Here is a 20,309-nt window from a genome sequence, read left to right as displayed (position 1 = left end):
TGAATTATAATAATGGTGGCAAGATATTAACTTTTCATGTATGACACAAATTCTAAGCAGGTTTTCAGTATGTAGTGTGTTCGCACTGGGGACGTGAGACAAAATGAAGAATACGCAAAATAGATGGTGAGAAGGGTTGAATTTATACACACATCGTGCAGGTGCAGGGCTGTTAAAAGTGCATGCGTACCATTGATTTTTGTGGCTGTTGAGTGCTGTTGAGGGAAAGTGTTTTCCCATAATGCAATGCACAAATTGGCTCAAGGAATGTGAAAAGGAGAGAGTCTAGGCACGGGGTTAACAAATGCAATTTACTAAAACGAGCACTAACAATAGGGTAGTTCAACATCATCAGCAGTGAAAGCAATGCATGGATGTGTGGGCTATGTGCTTTGAAGGTACTGAAGGTGCAAATGGAAAAAAAAGATGCTGCAGGGAGGATGTCTGCTGCAGGATACTATTGTGTTGTATTGTATACCAACTGCAAAGCACAATTTACTATGAGTATTAGTATATATTATATACAGTACTGTGTGCAATTAGTATGTAGCATAGAGCTGGGACACAGATTTAGTCTTATTTCTGCTTCCTTTGTGCTGTCCACTGTGATTGACTGTTGGACTGACAGAGCTGACAGGATACATGCTGGAAGGATCAGCAGAGCATTGGCATTTACTGACCTAGGGTCATGACCATAGACTGTAAATAAAATAATGGATGTAGCCACTGTGACGTCACCCGTTGGTGTATACGCTCCTTTTGAAACCTAATGTTTGGCATTCATACCATTGCCATTTTGGATTTTTGGAGCCAGAAGTGACCATATTTGGACAAAAGGGTGGAATTAACCTCTAATGCTAACCTCTAGCTTGGTTAGCCCAGTGCATTTACAGTATATGGTTATGGTTGTTAACTGTGATCGTGCCAATGCTAACTTCTGCTACCTAGCCATAACTTACTAAATGAACATCATGCTGCATTAAAGAAGACTCATTAGGAAAGTGTTTACTGAGGTAATAAATCTCTTGAGAAGTAGATAGATTTCTATACAATTGCACTTATTTTTTGGAGCCAGTTGAGTCACCCGCCATTAGAGAGGATGCAGGTGTAAAAAAAACAGTCTTTGTCCAAACTGTTCAACAAAAATTGAATTGTGTTGTCTCAATATATTATTATATATTTCAACCTGTTTATTTTTGAAGATTGCTGCTTAATGTATCTTTAAAGGGTAGTGTTGTTCTTGTGCCTTAAAATCTGCTTCTGGAAGTCCATTCTGTGCTCTCTAGCTTGTTTCTTTCAGTATAGTACAGTAGCTGATTTCCAGACTGAAATACATGTGCCAAGCTCCTAGATCACCTTTAATATGCATGTCTCTTGTATGAAAGAGAGACCAGCAAGCATTAAACAGTTTCGCTGCAGAATCGCTGTCTGACTTGGCAGTCCTTCAGGCCTCACACACACACAAGCTCGCTCCTGTAATTGATGTCACAGTGTGAATTCTCGTGCTAATTATGTACCATGGCGAGACACAAACACACACACACACATTGGCACTGTGTGGTTTATTTACAGCATCTAGTTGAGCGTGAACAAAGACATTAAAACTCATTGTCTGTGTGGAAATAGAACCAAACATGTTCAAGTAAAACAGTTTGTGCCACTAACTTTTGTCAGCATGCCAGCTATATAAAAAAATACAAGTGAGTAACCTCAGTAAGTAAGGTTATGTAATCAACATAACAATGTACATGTAAATATCTCAACTAATTCACTCATTGCCTCATTTCTCTCTGGATCTGATTTATAACTTCACTCCACAAAACCCAACAACCAGGCCTAAAAATACTATGCTGTGTGTGTGTGTGTGTGGGCATGTGTGTGTGTGTGAGTGTGATGGCCTGATATAGAGCCGTGGGAACGGGCTATATTGAAAGGACTTTAAAGGGTTTTCTGCTGTTGTTTTGTTATGGCAGCAGACCAGTTGGGGCTCTGTGTAGTGGTGTGGGAAACTGGGAGATGCTCTGTACAGATGCAATGTGACGTTCAATGGCACCAATGCAGCAGATGTTGACGGAGTCGTGAGAGACGAGAAGAGATTTGAAGCTGTAGTTTTCTATAAGTCTGTTTTTCTCCTCTCCTCTTGTCCCAGGTTGACATGGTGGACCCTGGATAGCCCCCTGTAGTTCTCACTAAAAATACCCCAGTGTAATATCGTATGAGCAGTCTCCTTTCTACCAGCCAAACAGCTGTCTTAACCTCCATATTTAACTCTATGTGAGGGGTCAAATGTCAGAGGTTAGGGTTTGGAGATTTGGGTCACTTCCTGTCTGTGGTAGCTTGCAGTGTATAACAAATGGTTGCAGGAAGCACTGTTTGCGCCAGCTGGAAACCTGTTGAAAGCTCATTTTGAACTTTGAAAACTTCCTCTCTTTAAAGCTGCCAGGACAGGCTGAGAGATGGGTGCTGTGTGTACTGTGCTACTGAGCCATCCATACTGATGAAAACAGAAAAAAGTGGTTGCATGTTTAACTAAATGAGTACTTTTAGATTAATTTGCAGATGTGGGGGGTGGAAGGGGGCTAAGAAGAATGGAAAAGGATATATGAAGGAGAGGATAGGAGGGAGTAGGAGTTAATGGAAAAGGGAGGGCAGGATGAAAAAAGGAGGGAAAAATCATTAATAGTAAGAAGGAGGGAGAGAGAAACGAAGGGAAAGATGAAAATGAATAAATAGAAGAAGTGGGAGGAATGAAGGATGGGAGGATGATTGCATGGTTTCAGTCAGTCAGACAGGAGGAGTGTGGCTGCTGCAGCGAAGTAATTACTGTTTACTTTGGACGCACACGCACGCACCAGCACTTATAGCCCATCACTACGACTTGCTGTCTCAGCTCTGTTTGACAGGGACCAGAGTTTGACACAACTGTTTTTAAAACGCTCTCTTGTGGTGCATTCAAGAGCAGTCTGACACGTGAGAGTGAGGAATCCACAGCTGAACAGCAGCCAGTGTAATGCAGTGACGTCCAGATTCATGTGATCTTTTTCACTCTCTTTAGATTTTCTGACAGCTGAATTTATCCAAACAATGCTTTTCTACCGATGTCAGTGTCCATGTTTACAGCAACTACATCACCATGTGATGATAGCTTCTACTAAAAAAAAGAGAAAACAATCAGTTCCCTGCAGCAAATTCAAGTCTCTCTGTGGCTCAGTTTTCATACTACACTTAAGAAAAATTAGAATCTGAAGGGTAATGTACAAAATCAAAAGAGTAAACCTGTGATAGGTTTTAGAAAATGCATATCATGCACCAGGTCAATATATTTATTCTGGGGCTCTGTTAGAATGTCTTTACATGATTTGAAATTCGGTTCCTTATTTATCATGATCTGGTCCTTTTTATATGGTTTTCCCATTCACACTTTTTGCCACGCCGAGTCAAACCACACCGCATTTATTTGTGTTTCCATTTACAGTTTTACCACGCTGAGTTGCGCCCAAGTAGAACCATATCCAAAGTCAGGGCAAAGCACACCCAACCCACCTCCAAGGGGGTTGTGGTGACATCTCGCCAACCCGTGACAGCTTCCCTTCTAATGCTTCTTTCCCCCTCTAACAAGCTGTGTTACGAGACTCATGTCATGTTTGTGCTGGAGGCCAGTAAGAAAGATGTTTTTAAAAGCTTGCTTGTGTTCAGCTCTCAGTACTTCTGTAGCTTCTGACTGAATCTCTGTGGTTTGGTTTAGTTTAGTTTAGTGTCACTTCTATGTTTCTGTTTGCACTTTCAGATATCTGCTTTATTTTACTGTTTCCTGTTTGCTTTCCCCCGTATTGGAGCGGTGTTGAGTTATGGAATGGCTTTTATTGGGAAGAACTTAAGAAATGCGTTTATCCACCGTTTTACAACTGCAACATCGATGAGCAGTCCACTGTTTTTCAACTCAAGACAAGTGCATCATCCTCATTAAAGATGCACCTTCCAGTTGCTCAGGAGACCAGGTCAATAAACTATGACAAACATGATCTCACTTCATCTTCTCATTCTTTACTTCGAAGCGGCAACATCTGTACATGTTCGAGCCTAAATCTGAAATATGGGAGGTGACAAAGCAAAGAACGCATAGAGAAACCATAGCAACAACCCCTTATCAACCAAGGCTATGGAATGGACGAGCATTTATTTATGCACAACAAGCCAATGTCAACTCGTTTCCAAGGTAGAAAAAACATTGCAAACGAAGCGTTCAGAGTAGGTTGAAGCCCTAACTTTTGATTTGCAGAGAGCATTTTTATATACGTTTACCTCACGTTTTGTAACTTTGACTATGTTTAACATAGATATCTAACATTCTAAGAGTATATAAATTACAGAATACCAGTATGAGCTTGCTGTGTCCCTTTTTAAATCCAAAAATGCACACTCAATGTGTTGTACAGGATGTCCTTGTGGAGAAAGTTCCTCCCTGACAACCTTTCCTACATCTCCCAAAATGCCAAATGCACCTACATACATACATACACACTCCCACACAAACACATATACAGTATTTGTGTGTGTGTTTCTAACAGTATTTGATTGTATAAATGGATGATAAATAGTTATATTATCGCCCAGCCCTATGCACTCATGGGTCTGGTTGAGCTGAAAAATAGATCACACATTTTATCAGTTTACATGATTGGAAGCAGATTTTTGTGGCGCAGTGTTTTGACGGTCATAGCGTCCAGGGTTTCTCTCGCTTCATCCAACAAGCACACGAACTGACTTCAGATACAGCTGAAGTGAATTTTCTTGTTTAAATTGTGCTTGCAAAGACAATTTGTTCATTTGTTGGCCTATTTTTAACCCTCACCAGTGTGGAAACAGCAGATTGTTGTACAAGAGTGCAGCTGTGAGAGTTTTCACAACGCTCCTTTAGTCCCTCAACAGTCCCCAAACCACACACACGCACACACACTCGCCCTATCCTCCAGTCTAAATGACAGACCTTGCTAACCACAGGGATCTAATTGTAGCGCCGCTCCTTGGTGTGTGTCAATGTGTGCGTGTGTGTGTGTGTGTGTGTGTGGTGTGTTTTTCAGTGTGTTTTGTATGTGGGTCTGAGAGATTCTGCTCTCTAATCTTGTGTGTACATTGGCTAGCTGTCGATCCCCAGAGAGGGAGAGAGGGGCGACGACAAAGCGGCTACCCAGGAATAGCATTCGATGCCCTGGGCGATACTCCGGGGTCGCCCTGGGGAGGAGGAGAGGAGTGAGGAGGTAAAAGAGAAGGGAAGGCATATTGAGGAGAAGAGCAGAAACACAGAGTGTGAGAGGGACAAAAAAGAAGAAACTGAGAGAAGGGGGAAAAAACTGGTTATAAAATGGAGATGATGGTATTGATTAAAAAGGGTGGAGGTTAAAAAAAGGAATAGATTAGAACACAGCAACATTCTGTTTTGCAAATTTGTAACTAGAGCAGAGAAAAGGGGGATTTTGAGATAGAAATACTCTATCTTTAAATGTTTTTGACACATATTTGTCAGAAACCAACTTATAGCAAAACCGTTGGAACACACTTAAGTTGGAAAATATTACATTTAAGTTCAGTTGTGCCTATATCTTCAGTTTTACTTTGACTTTCAATCAGTCATTTTAAATATTAATACCACTGAGTCAATAGATCTCAAGTTAGGCCTGTCCTGACATTTCAATTTGCTGAATTATTTGAAAGCTCACTACATCATGCATGGGTTAAAAAGGAGTTTGCTACTGCTTGTCAACATAGAGAAGAATATCCAACAGCTGCTTTGCGCCTTTGTTCGGTTTAAGCCATTGTATATTTTCATAATAGTGTGTGTGTGTGTGTGTGGGGGGGGGGGGGCAACTTGGTGAATTCTCGTTATTGGCATCATTACTCACAGTAACACTCCCTTCAAAAGTGTGTTGACCTGTTCTCAGTGCGGTTACATAAACAGTTCATACACACAAGCACACTTTCTTAATCTCTCATAACCTTTCCCCTGAAATGCCTTGTCATGCTTCCTATTATTCTAATAAATCTAGCGTATGATTATTAGTATTATTATTGTTATCATTTGACTGTGGAACAGACTGCTCAATCATCCAGTAAATAGAGTTAAAGGGCAGAGAAGTGAAACAGATTTGTAGCCCTTTTTTAAAAAGGATTCGTAAGGATGTCGCAATTTGTTTTATAGTACAAGCTTTGATGACAGTTTCCTGTTTAAATAACTAGTCTAGATGCTGCATTGTCCACTTCACCTCAATTAAAAAGTGACATTAATTATGTTCTTAGACTATTACCAGTTATGATAGTTTAGCCTTTGGCATGTACATGTCAGTAATGCTTGAGGAAAGATCATAAGGTCACCAAAATCACCAGAAACCTTCAATATCCTAAACATCCATCATCAATGTTCCTGACAATCTCGCAAGAAGTTTTTCAAAACATCGTACTCTGGAACAAAGTGTTACATGTCTGACTGGGTTTTTCCAAAGCAATTGCTTAAACATGTTTGAAAATGTCCTTCAAATGTATTAAGAAATGTTACGTGCCCTATCGAGGTCATGAGAAGAATGAATTTACTAAATGAAGCAGGACTTTTTCTCTTTTTAATATTTAATTTATGCTGTTATTTTATAATTACACCCATTTGTGAAATTTTAATAGCATTCACCAACTGTCAGTAAGAGGCCTGTTATGTAATTTTTTAATCTTTATTATAGCTTTCAAACTTTAATCCAAGCGCCAAGTAGCTTGAGAAGCATTTTTATTTGGGCTGTGATGTTGTGATCTTTGACCTCTGACCTCCTTGTGGTCATTTGCTTCTACTAATGGTTATCCAGGGATTTCTTCTGCGTTTTACATAACAGTGGAGACACAGTATTGACTTCAAACCAGACTATGCAGTAACAGCTGTAGTGTAGTACAAATACTTGGCCACTAGATGGAGCTGAGGGATCACACGTCACCTGAAACAACTGAAAAATGAACCAAAATCTCCTCTCTTTCTTTTTCCTCTCCTCTTTCTCATCTTCTCTTCTGACCTTCTTTAATTTCCTTTTCCCCTCAGATGGATCAGTTGTCAGATGAGGAGGTGGAGGTCAGGGAGGAAGAGGAGGAGGAAGAGGAAGACAGTGATAAGGATGACCAGGACTTGGATAAGATGTTTGGAGCCTGGCTGGGAGAGCTGGACAAACTCACACAGGTAAATACACTCATGACTGGATCATGCAATAATTATGAATAGTTCTGGAGAAAATAAATAATAGATAATTTCATGCTGTGTTGTTGTTGTTCGTATTCTGTCACAGTGTTGATATAAATATGACAGAGGTTTGCACTCATATAGTACACTCATGCGCTGTTTCTTTGTGTCTGTGCAGAGCCTAGACGATGGACGCCCGGAGCGCCCTCCTCAACAGAAAGCTCCCCTCAGACAGGAGACAAACATGGCCAATTTCTCCTACAGATTCTCCATCTACAACATCAATGGTCAGACACATGCACACACCCACGTACACTTTAATTCCTTCGCAAGTCAATCAATTTGTTTCACATTCTTAAATCTCTCTCTCTTGTTTGTCTGTCTGCAGAGGCGTTGAATCAGGGGGAGAACGTGGATCTTGACGCTCTCATGGCTGATCTCTGCTCTATCGAACAGGAACTCAGCACCGTCAACGCCAAGCCTAACAGCGCTGGTGGCATGGCCCGTCTGGGGCTGACTGATACCAAGGTAAACAGCTGAAATTTTTTTACTTGGGTGTTTGTTTTCATAACTTGAGTTTTGGGCATCATTCCTATTGGTTACAACATGTTTCCTGTTGCTGTGCATGAGAGCATTTTCAAAACAGTGACTCAGATCAGCCAGCCCCCCCCCCCCCCCCAGCAGTAATGTTAGTTTTGTTGGTTTTCATGTTCATGTAGGTTCAGGTTTATTAAAAGATATGTATTTAAAGTGTAGTTTTGTTAATATTTTATTTAAACAGACACACTATTCACCAAAAATGTTCTTAGTATTACCTATAAAGTACATTTTTGGCTTTCTTTAAGTATTTTCTCTATGGTCAGCTAGTTGTCGCTGGGTATATATATACACTACACATTTCTTTGTGTCTCTAGGTCCGTCAGAAGCCTCCAGCAGGGCGCAGCAGCAGGCAGCAGCCAGCAGGAGGCAGCTGCAGTAACAGTGTTAGTGGTGGGGGTGGTAGCAGCGGGGCGAGCAGTAGCAGCAGCAGCACCAGAGCCTCACCTGCTGGCACCATCAGAGCTGCCGCTGGGCATCATGGGAGGCCGGCACTGGCTTCTAACTTCAGCCTGGATGATATCACTGCCCAGCTTGAGAAGGTGTGTGCAAGTGTGGGTTTTTTTTTAAATAATACAATTTTCATATGTATACTGTACCAGTCAAAAGTTTGGTACTGTATATGTCTTGGTGTTTGTATCTTCATCATTCATGTCAACAAAAACTCCAAGTTTTTCTGAAGGCCAATCAAAACTGATTAACCTGATGAGAGCACTATATCAAAAGGTAAAACATTTAAACTTTCAAAAATAAAGTTGTATAGTCAAACCACAGGCTCATGAGGCTCGTGGAGGTCTGGAAAATTCATGATCAAAAGGGACAGAGGCTCAGTGGGCTCTCTGGATACTGCAGTCCAGTATAAATAGGTCAGAGAGAACTGGAGGATGAGTCGTGTGCTGGAGCTCAGCAAAGAAGGAAGTCTCAGTCTCGTGGTATTCTGGTTGAACAAAAGGTTTCCTCCCAACTGTGTTGTCTGCATCATCTTTTGTAACCAGTTTTCTCCTGTTACGTGAGTTGTTGGAGTTGTAATGGTGAAAACAGTGTCCTCCCCAAACAGCAGAAGCACCACAGTGTTCCTAACAACCGTCAAAGCACCACTTGTTCAACACATACTTTCAGTGTTCACTGAGACTTATATAAACATTTTTCAAAGATATACCTCTACATACAGCAACTCGTGCCAAAGTTCTGCAACAAGGTCTCCCAAAACACTGCAGATAATTTAAATTAAAATAAAAATGAAATGGCAATGCCATGCCAGCAAGTACTTGGAATTACTGAAGGACACCCAGAGGTGCAGGCTGTGAAGGTGACCACCTTTTAGACAATTTATCATGATTATTGCTAACCTTACTAAATGGTTTGGGTCAAATTTCTTCATCAGTATATTATAAAATTGAGTGTTTCTGCTATCCATTGCGTTGTCTGCTTGTCAAGTTCTTAGTCCCACAGCAGTCCCTGGCCTCATGTAATTTACATGAAAATGATCCCAGTGAGTTCCATGTAGTGAGGTATACAGATTGAAAGTTTGGGTAAAAGAGAGCACCAGTACCAAATTAGGTGCACATTATCAGTGGATATTCTTTCGGTATCAGAACTGGAATTGAAAGAGACAAAAATAGGGTAAGTGCACTCCTTTTGAAAAGTGCAACTCATGATATCTTCTGTCTGTTTTTGTAGCTGTTACCTCTGGATCACCAGAAGCTTGATCAGATTTGTGTCTACATGATTACACAATCACAACATGAAAGTGAAAGTTTTGATGAAATCTTAGTCCTGATTTTTGCCTGTTTTTTTTGTGTGACAGATCACATATTTATCATCCGTTTCTAAATATATTTATCACAGTGTGAAGTCTGCTTCACGCTCTCGGGCTCCTGCTGGAATGATCCATGCTCTCTTTGTGTTTGTTTTGCATGATGCATGAGCCTGTCTTTTATCTTCTGTCTTCTCGCTCTGCCTTCCTTCAGGCATCTCTTAGTATGGATGAAGCTGCTCGTCAGACCTCCTCCCACTCTCTCAGCTCTGCCTCCACCTATACGTCAGCCACAATGCGACACCCCGGCTCCAGCCAGCGCCAGCATCGACGCACCGGATCAGTCGGCACAGTCAGCGAACATGAAGTAAACCAATTTAAATGACAAATGTATTTGTAAAGCTCAAAATCATTATCCATACACCCTCGATTTCTATAAGGAAAACTCAATTCCACCGTCATTAAAGAACTTGTTGTGCTTATGTCAGATGAAACCAAGACTAATGAGTGTAGAATCTTCTTAACAATATGATTACATTTAAACTTGTGCTGTTTTTGTATGGAGTGTTACACTAAGGGTGAATCTTCGTAATTTTTAGACAACCAAGCTAGTTAGTAGCCATAATTGATGTTATTGACTAAGCAATGAACAAATAATCTTAGTATATTGTTTCAATATGTTAAGCTCATAAACTTAATCTTGCTGAATTGGATTTAGAGCTTCAGGATTTGGACTGGAAGTCCACCTGACATTTTGGATTTTAGGATAGGTTTTAAACAACCCGGCTCTGTCTTCTGATCCGTGATTTGTGTCCTCCTCTAATCTCTCTCCTGTCGTTTCACTGCAGGCGCGTTCAATAGTCCACTCCTCGCGCTCCTCCGTCACCTCGGCATCTGGGGTTTCTGTTAACTCTGCCTCCTCCATGGATTCACTGGACAGCGTTCTCCGCTCCAATGAATCAGACGGCCAGCAGGGTTTAGTTACACTCCCAGTCGAAGGAGCCAGTCACGGTCGAGATAACACAGAGGTACATGATGACTACCTTTTTATCTACAAAATAATGTATAAACTGTATGTTTTCTGACACTCAACAAGGGAATTAATGATGAATACAGTACACTACATCTTAAATAAATTGTGGTGAGAGCGCTCCATGAGCAACATATTTCCTAGACTGGTACCATATTGGAAGCCCGATGAAGACGAAATAAACTTCTTGTATTAGAGTGAAGACTTGTTTAAAAAATGGTAACTGTCAAACATTATGCCTTCTACATAGACCCATTAATTTCTCCAAAACTGTGTTGAGACTTGTTAGGAAACAGCCTGACTCACCCTGACTGTTAGTAGGCTATCTAGCTAGCAAGCTAACTAACTAGCAGCATCCACGTTTACGCAGCAAACACACTGATGGTGCTAATCAGACATGTACACTTTAGTAGTTACTATGGTTAAATGTTATCATTAAACACTCAGAAATAGACAGAAACTGCTAGACAAAGGCATGCTTCACAATGTTTAACTGAAAATCCATCACAACAGTTGACCTCAGTGCTAATTTTATATTTTAGCCCTGATTGTGTTTTGGTGACCCACATTTGCCGTCTGACTGAGATTATTATGCTGAGTCTATCATTTTTTAAACAGATTATTAAGAGATTATGAGCATTATGAGTTATGAGCCAATAATTGACAGGGGGATTCAGGGGACAAATTATATGCATACATTCAGTTTAAAAGGGCCATACCAGGACCATATGCTTTACATCACTGCTTGTTGCTGCTTTACATCACTGCTTTTCGATGACTTTCCCATCTTTCAGGCAGTAAATTGTTTGCGGAAATCTATAACAATGAACTATTGTCCAAGTGACTTCTTGTGGGGTTGTAAAGCAGTGCAGAATGTTTAAAACTGCATTGCTGTGTGACAGTCACGCAACTTGTGTCAGCATGAAAGCATATGATTTTTAGTCACTTTTCAGCTACGGCCTGGAATGTAAGAAAAACACCATTTAAGGATTAAAAGTCTAGTATTATAAAATTGAAGTGTTTAATCTGTAAAATTCAATGGTTGTTTAAGGTTTCACAGCTGCAGTGGTTTGTGTTAGATGTCATTTTGTCCTACTGCTGGCTGTGCGGTGCAGTTTCTGCTGCCTCAGGCTGTGTCCTCACTTCTTTTATGATCAAAAGCGCTCTGTTTTTCTGTCCCAGAAAAGAAAAGCCTAGTCATAATCTTCCATGAATCGCCTACGTAGTCGTCTGTGCTAGCAAAATGTGAACAAGATAAAGCGTGAAAGACGCCCTGAACAATCGTAAAGGGTTTGTTGGTTGCATTTTTAATTATACAAGCCAAACACAACTAAAGAACCCAATGAGCTGCACTTCTTGAGTTCATCCAGTTCATACACACTGATACTACAGCAAATCTGACAGGGAGAGACCAACAATGGAAAGAGAGAAATTAGGAGATGACGGCAAGACATAGAAAAGAAAGAGGTGGAGAGAAGGAATGAATAAAATTAGAGTTGAGATAAGAGGACCAGACAGAGTGAGTTTGAAAATGACTGCCAACAGTAAAGGACAAAGGGAAAGGGTGATAGTGGAAACTATGAGGATGAGTATACAAAGAAAGTGAGTGACACAGATGAAAAGCAACCAAACGAGTGCAGATCCATAGAAGGATGAAAAGTAAAAGAAAAAGAAGAGAGAAAGGATGTGCTGTAGTGTTTTGGCCCAGAGTGCTGCTCCCATGAGTCCAGCTCATTAGAAACTGGAACAACTGCAGTCTGGATCACTGAGTCTTTCTCTCCTTTACACACTCCCTCTGAGTGCCTATTAAGGGCAGTAAAAATAACAAGATCTGAGGACTCACTAAATCCCATCTCACTAAAATGGACTGTGTTTGGTTATAGAACTCAGCTGGTCTCCCCCCCAGAGAAATAATGGATAAATGGGGTATTGATTGTTAGATAAAAACTCTGTAATCAAAGTATCACTGTGTCACAAATGTTAACTTGAAATAGAATCAGGGGAGTCCTTGTTTTTCAACTACACTGTATTCAAGTACACAATTTCAACATCTATGGCCTTATCCTAAGGTTTTAAAAAGGTGGCGTACAATTCTGGTAATGCTTTATTTTACAGATCCTTTCATTTTATACAAATTTCCTCAGGTTCATTTATGGGTATCTATAAAAAGGATGGCGTAATTTGGGAAAAATGGAAAAAATATTATGTTGGTTTAGTTTAGTTTTTTTAAGAAACGACCTTATGTTCTTATATATCATTTGAAACACAAACTACACAATGAAAAGTTTTTTTTTTCTGTCAGTTAAAGAGTATATACACATATATAATACTGAGGGTGTACTTAACAACTAAACTCAACACTTCTTTCCATTTTTTTAAATAGTTGGCACCAAACAGCACCACCCTGTCTGTAAAATGTGCCGAAAATAAACTGTTAATTACTTGCAGATTTCTCAAAATATTTCCAGGAAATTAGCACAAAATTACGAGACCCGTAAAATAAAGTGTTACCACTACTTAAAACCATTGGTGTGGCTTTATGCAAGAGTTACTCCCCACATTAAACCTCTGGTGCTGAGGGAGAAGATCTCTCAGTAAAGAAGATGGACGTCAGGGAAAAACATGTGAGCTCATTTTGAGTTTTACAACATGGATGGGACAAAAAAATATGAGGACAAACACGCCTATTCCTGCTGAGAAATTACATCACTCAGTTTTTCCAGCAAGCTGTCTTTGGGTTTAAAATGCAAGTTATGTAATTATAACATCCCATTAAAGGTGCACTGTGTAGGATTTAGTGGGATCTAGCAGTGAGGTTGCTTCTAAAGTAACAGAAACACAATGATTATTATTTTCAGGTGATTATACACAGATTAAAACATACTTAAGTACATTATTTAACATTTCTGCCAAGTCTGCTCCACTAGTTGCCACTAAATTCTACACACTGCACCTTTAAGTTTGAGGTCACCTGTATGTTTGATACATAATCTCTCTGCTGTCACTCTGTCATTATCAAATAAGAGCAAAAATTATCAGAAAAATACACAGGTGACTTAGCAATGTGCAGAGGTGTCGGCCACATTTCCTTGCATTTGAATTAATTTGTAATGTTTATATGTTAAAATCTGAAGAAATTATAGTATCAAATTTTGAGTTACCCAGTGGCTTCTAGCAGGAGGGACATGAACACAATGATGATGTCAGGGAGCAATGATGCATTTTATCATCAGGAACAGGCTCTTAAATCCACAGAAAAAAACCCCATCTGTGTACATCCGGACATAAAACAACCCAAAAGCTGAACTGGACTATTATGACTGCAAAGAATATTTGATATCACAACCTGTTATTTTGGCTTACATACAATACTAACCACAATGCTAACAAAGGGAAGCATGCAAAAATACATGTACACACACACGCACACACACACACACACACACACATGCACACATGCACGCACACGCACACACACACACACACACACACACACACACACACACACACGCACACACACAAAGCCATCCAGCTCTCCCTTCTTGATTACTTTTGCCCAGAGAAGGTCAACACATACACAGATACACACGTGCATTCTTGGATGTGGTTGGTCAGATCTTGGCCAAAGGGAAAAGCTGGCCGTAATCGTGTGTGTTTGTGTGTGTGTGTGTGTGTGTGTGTGTGTGTGTGTGTGTGTGTGTGTGTGTGTGTGTGTGTGTGTGTGTGTGTGTGTGTGTGTGTGTGTGTGTGTGTGTGTGTGTGTGTGTGTGTGTGTGTGTGTGTGTGTGTGTGACCTAAATATTATATTTAATCTGTAGTTATCAGGAAAGAGCTAATGCTTTCTATAAAATGGTTTCTAGTGATTGAAACACACACAAGATTAATAAAGAGAAGAACAGTTCATGTTTAAGAGTCTGAGAATGAAGTGCACATTTGTTTTTTTTCCTTTAACAGCACTAAATGGGTCAGACTATTTAAACAATATCTCTTTGGAATAAAATGAGGTAGGATTAAATATTATATATATAGATATTTTTTATTCCAAACCAAAAATACTGAGGAATATACAGAGCATCACAAAATATACAGAGTAGAAAAGCAAACTGGAATTGGACCAATGTCATTGACACTTCGCCACCCTTACAACCACACACACATAAACAACTGCTTGTTTCTCAGTGTGTCTTCCAACTCTATAAAAATGGGTTGAGCCCACTGTGGCTCCATACTGAGCCTGGACCTCAATCTGCTCAGTAGGGAACTTGCTCAGGCTGAACCGGTGACTCACAGCACTGCTACACGTGCACGTATGTAGGATTATGTAAAGCTTCCTCTGCCACAGATTGCACTTGTGTCTCTTTGTGTCCAAATGACCCTCTCAGTAAATATGAGTAATATTGTAAATAATTGAGCAAACACTGTTAATAATACATTAAAATATGTCTGGCATCCTGCTAGCCTGGAGTTAAAACTGTGTGCGTGCCAGTTTCCTGTCTAGCCCTTCAGTGTTGGTGACTGTACCCTTGTTTCTATTTGAATTATTTAACCTTTATTTCTCAAAAGAAAGTCAAAAGAGCTGCAGACCTTACTAAGCAATGCAACTTTACCAGAACCACATCATCATTAGTATGCATTTTATTCTGTGTTCTCTTTATGACCACTAGATGTCAGTAGCTAGAAAGTTCAGTTAAACTGAAGTCAATAGGAAAACCCAACACATAAAAAAATAATTTAATGTTAATTAAAGGTATATGAAGTTTTGGAATGTCATTTACTCCATACTACACTTTTAAATGGCATGATAAAAGTAGCAATTGGAATAAAGATGTGTTTACTGAAAATAAATGACAGCACTGCATTATAAAATAATGTGACTAATGATATACAGACAGAGTTACAGTTTCTTTTTGAAGTGTCTTCCTCAAGGGTGGTGATCTGAATCATCTGGTTTTAAGGGGGTAAAAAAAAGTTCTAAGTTACTTTATATGACTGTTGGTTAATATGTGTCATAACATTTCCTTTCCATCCCAGCAATACCTGTATCATTATTGTCAGTGTTTCTCCACAGGTTTCAATCTCTGCCAGTCGTGTCAGAGATGTTGATGTTTTTTTCCTGCCACTGACTTCTGCTTCACTGCACAGCTTTCTGCTAAACCGCCACGTCCAATCAATCAAACACCAGATTAATTCACCGGGACTCTCTCTCCATCTCTCTCTCTCTCTCTATCTATCTCTCTCTCTCTCTCTCTCTGTCTCTCTCTCTCCTTAAAGCATTCCTATCTGGACAGGGAAACCTCTCTGATTCTGAGAAACATAGCAGGAAAACCTTCCCACCTGCTGACAAAGGTGACGCCCCAACCCCCTCTGCACGCTACCCCCCTTTCCTTTCGCATGTCAAAATCCTGCAGCCTCTTCATACTTTTAAACATGTCATTACTACCACCCTGCATGTTTATGCTTCTTTCCACCTCCCTTCTTTGCCCTCCTTTTTTCTGTTGGAGGGAAGTCCATTTTTGTGTGTGTTGGTCATGTGATGACGTGTCCCGTTGTTTGGCTACCGTGTGCTGGTGTGTATTCCCAAAGCTTTACAGAGATTGTGCTTACACTTGGTGTACTTGTGCAGTTCCCCAGATAGTAGTAAACCATAGTATAGTTTATATATAGTAACTCGTGTGCTAGTGTAAATGTCGCCCAACTAATCTGTGTTAATTATGTATGTTGTGTTGTGCAGTGTTTCAGCCTTCAAGGCAGATATGTAGTGGAAGCATCAGATGCATTTTCCAAACTGTTACCAATGGCTGAACACACTGTTAAATAAAAAGGATCAAATGGAGCAGAAACTTGATTTCCACTCAAGAGCAAATTGTGATTGTGATCATTGTGAAAAAATACACACATAATAAATATTCACATGAAAACGTAAATTGTCACTGTTAAAGGTGTTTGTAGAGCATAAAGTCATCACAAGTCTTACTTTGCACTTTAGTTTCAGTGAATTGGTCAGCCATAGTTATGCTGACAGATCTCTTTGTGGATTTCAGCCTATGACAGGTTTTTACATAATTTAATAACATCATTTTACAGATTCTTCTTTTCATGAAAGAATAAATAATTTAACTTGTCATTTGTGCTGCTCCACTTGGAATCGGCTGGTATCTTATGTTAATAGTTACCATCATTGATTAAAAAAATCAATTGCACAGTTCAACACCGCCACAGACTGCAGGCTCAAAAATGACTCATCAGTTTGAGTCAACACCTCTGTCAACTGAGTGTGTGTCAAGGAGTAATAACTGACAGTGTTTCCTTACTCCCACCTGCCTTTTATTTTCAAATGAAATGAGATTTTTCTCATTTCTAGAACACAAGTGACAGATTGACTGTGTTTGATCCTTCACTCTATAAAGCTTTGTGAATACTGGTCACTACTGTGTTCACCTGTTAAACAAATGATGCCACTGCAAAGAGAAATGTGTCACTGCATGATGCCCTTTCTCCATTTTACCCAGCAAAGGTTTTGCTGCTGTTTGTTTGTTTTTTGTTTTTTTTTAACAGTAACGACAGTGTTGATTTCAGTTGCTTTCAGTCAAACCTTTAGCCTTTTAGAGTGCAGGCACCATTTTTGCTTCCCTTCTGTGAAGCATGAAGGTTTGTGTTCAGGAACGTGAAATGGCACGAGTGAAAGCAAACTGTACCCGACTGCATGTGTAATGTATGTGATGCATTACAGCTTCACTGCCGTCATGTGACAGTGATTGACAGGACTGAAGTGCGATCACACAAGAATGTGTGTACCGTAGAAATTTCCACTATTTTGCCCATGACAACATGCCAAATTTAAGTTTGTTTGTAATGTACTGCTGGTTAATATTTGAATTCACACGCCAATCAGTTGTGTCTATTGTATATTTATCACAGCAGTCTGGCCTTAATTTGACAGTAGACAGATTAAATGCCAGTGATGGAGGGCAAAAACCTAAAGAAGGGCTATCTGCTAGCTAAAACAAATCCTGTGTGATCGTGCTTTAAGAATGCTTCACAGATTTCCATGAAATGTTTAAGAAAATAATGATCATGAGAAAACTTCCTCATGATTTATGGAAGCAGGTAAGTAACAGTCAACGCTTCTGTGTGTGCTTTTATCAACGAAGAGGAGGACATGAATCAGTCGAGCAGGGATCGTACTGTATGTTCCTGTCTCAACTTTTCACACATTTAAACTCTTTAGTGAGCCAAAGATCAATATTGGGGATTGACAGTATGTTGAGAAGGCTTTCATACAGATAGTTTGGTAACTATTGCTTGTAAGTGTGGTACATCTTTCCTCTTTCCCCACTGCAGACATTCAGGAGTCAGGGAGCACATGTTCTACTTGTTGTCCCGGCTTCATGTTAAAAGTTCAAGTTTGTGCAGCGTTATTGAAATGATTTCCACTGCAGATGTGACTGCAGATAAACCAAATTGACCAGAAAGGGAGTTGTTTAAGGATATCCTTTTCAGAGCCTGGGTTTGTTCTCTAACAGTAAATGGTTGCTTGGATCTCAGCCAGTGGCAGTAATGGGGATTAGTAGATTTTCCTGGGGCTAACTACTACCAATCAATGCGGATAATAGGACTAGCTAGTGCTCTGACTGTTGTTGTTCTTGTTGTTGTTGTTCGACCCAGATCAGGATGCTGGTGGCTGTGGCCTGGTCTTTCTGGGGCTCTGACTGTACTGACTCATTAGTAATGTGATAAATGATAAATGGCTGGGTAACCAAAGCTAATATTACAATTCTGTGAGAATTTTTCTCCTGTACATAATTTGTGATTTACATCCTTGGATGAAAATATGACATAATGTGAAACACTCAGCTGCTCTCAAGCTTAAGCTGTATGCTTCTTAATGGCTAAAGGGTTACGTTTAATTTATCTGTGTGTGTGTTTCTGTGTGTATGAGCATCAGATCAAGAGTAAGTAAGTAAGTAAGTAAATAAGTAAGGATGCTTTATTATGATTGGATCACCGATGTCATGATTTGATTGGATGATAAAGCAGTTGAGGCAGTTTGATTGGATGTTGGAGGAATGTGCTAGATCTGCAGGGATAATCCTCTTTGGAGCAGAAAGGGGGTGATTCCCCGTAGCATCCTATACACATACATACATAAACACACACACACAAACGTGCCAACACACACAAACACACAGCGGCTGGCTGGCAACGGGTCGTCTTATTTGGAGTTTGTCGCTTTAACTGTTTATGTGAAGGAACCTTAAACACACACAAATCTGATCCAACCTTAAAAGTTTCACATTTTCCAGTTCCTAATTGATCACATTTAAATTTGTGTACTTTTCCCCCCATTCATGCACTATTGTAATAGACTGTTGGATTTTAAGCAATTACACAATACTGGCGTCAGGCTGAGCAGAGAGGATTCAAATTAAGTGAATGTAGTCCGATTAATGTTTTACTTTTAAGATCCGTTTATCTCGGAGCAGCTGCCACTGGTCTCAAATCCAGCTTTTACTGCCACAGAGCAAGCCAGGATAACCTATCACATCATCTTTCAGTGTTTCCTTCTCACTGTAATACTGACTCCACTGATTCGTGGCATAAAGTGCTTTGAGCTGCCTTTTGAAAAATGAGATTTTATTTTAATTTGTGGTCCCAGATTAGAGTGGGTGGGGCCACAATGGGCTCTGAGATTCCAGGCAGATTACGAGCTAAGGGGCCGGTCTAATTCCTGCAGCAGTGATTAGGCTGAGGGTGTAATTATCTGCACTCATTAGAGAGGCTTCCAGGGCACAGCTGTGTGTGTGTGTGTGTGTGTGTGTGTGTGTGTGTGTGTGTGTGTAAATGTATGTACTGTATGCGAGGTGCTAAGATCTGCATATAGCATACTGTTTTCTGTGTCAGTGTTACACAGCCTCAGCAATAGCTGCAATCAACCCACGCACTTTTCTCACAAACACACACAGATACATATACACACACTGCTGGCCCACTTCTGCTGCCTCTATGTAAATCGCATCACTCAGCTGCTGTTTTTGAGCCTGTGGCGGATCAGGAGGGACATATTCCTCATAACTTCAAAGGCTGCACAATCTTTCCTGGGCAGAAGCTAATTTTAGTGGCTCCATAATGTAGGTCAACTGAATATCTATGAGATGGAGAGAAAACGTTTACGCTGCAAGCTGGAAATGACAGCCACAACGGTGACAGGAGGCAAAGAAAAGCACCCTGTTGTCTGTGGTGGGTGGGAAAATGTGAAACCTGCTGGCAAAATATATAAAGGGTAATATATAATAGAAACCTAGATTTTTATAATCAAATGAAAATGTAATAAGATGGCGTAAGAGATTAATACAAACGGAAAAGGAGTCAGCACAGTCAGATTTGGGTTTAACAAATGGATGAAATAATACACTTTAAAATATGAATGGATTATCATCAGTTTTCTGAATAGATTGAGGGATTTCAATGGTTATAAATACCTTGAAATTTACCAATTAATTACCTATCGCATTATAACCCAATTAAAAATGCCTTAATTACATCAGCATTCATAAGTAATTAATGGTATTTCATGTTTTAAGTAAATTCATATCTTTTCGCACTCTGCTCAACAAGATGTGTCACAGTTAAGACAATAATGGTCAACCAATCCATCCAGCTGATGTTGGGATATTTCAGAGGACCTGCCGCACCATGAATGTCTGGACAAACGTTCATGG

The 20,309-nt window shown here is 39.9% G+C and overlaps 1 protein-coding gene across 1 annotated transcript in view; it reads left to right on the top strand.

Annotated features, from left to right (window-relative positions):
- The window catches only part of raph1a (Ras association (RalGDS/AF-6) and pleckstrin homology domains 1a), a 63,833-nt gene that overhangs the window by 28,370 nt on the left and 15,154 nt on the right, over window positions 1–20,309 (top strand). The window contains exons 2-8 of the mRNA XM_053329206.1: window positions 7,073–7,207; window positions 7,386–7,494; window positions 7,596–7,735; window positions 8,122–8,346; window positions 9,775–9,927; window positions 10,409–10,588; window positions 15,862–15,936. Of these exons, the coding sequence (XP_053185181.1) occupies window positions 7,073–7,207; window positions 7,386–7,494; window positions 7,596–7,735; window positions 8,122–8,346; window positions 9,775–9,927; window positions 10,409–10,588; window positions 15,862–15,936 (1,017 nt within the window). The remainder of the gene's footprint in view (window positions 1–7,072; window positions 7,208–7,385; window positions 7,495–7,595; window positions 7,736–8,121; window positions 8,347–9,774; window positions 9,928–10,408; window positions 10,589–15,861; window positions 15,937–20,309) is intronic.

The sequence above is a fragment of the Scomber japonicus genome, chromosome 11 (genome assembly GCF_027409825.1).
Source record: "Scomber japonicus isolate fScoJap1 chromosome 11, fScoJap1.pri, whole genome shotgun sequence".
NCBI classification, from domain to species: domain Eukaryota; kingdom Metazoa; phylum Chordata; class Actinopteri; order Scombriformes; family Scombridae; genus Scomber; species Scomber japonicus.
The sequence above is the reverse complement of the archived record's forward strand: the minus strand, read 5'-3'. Positions and strand labels throughout refer to the sequence as shown.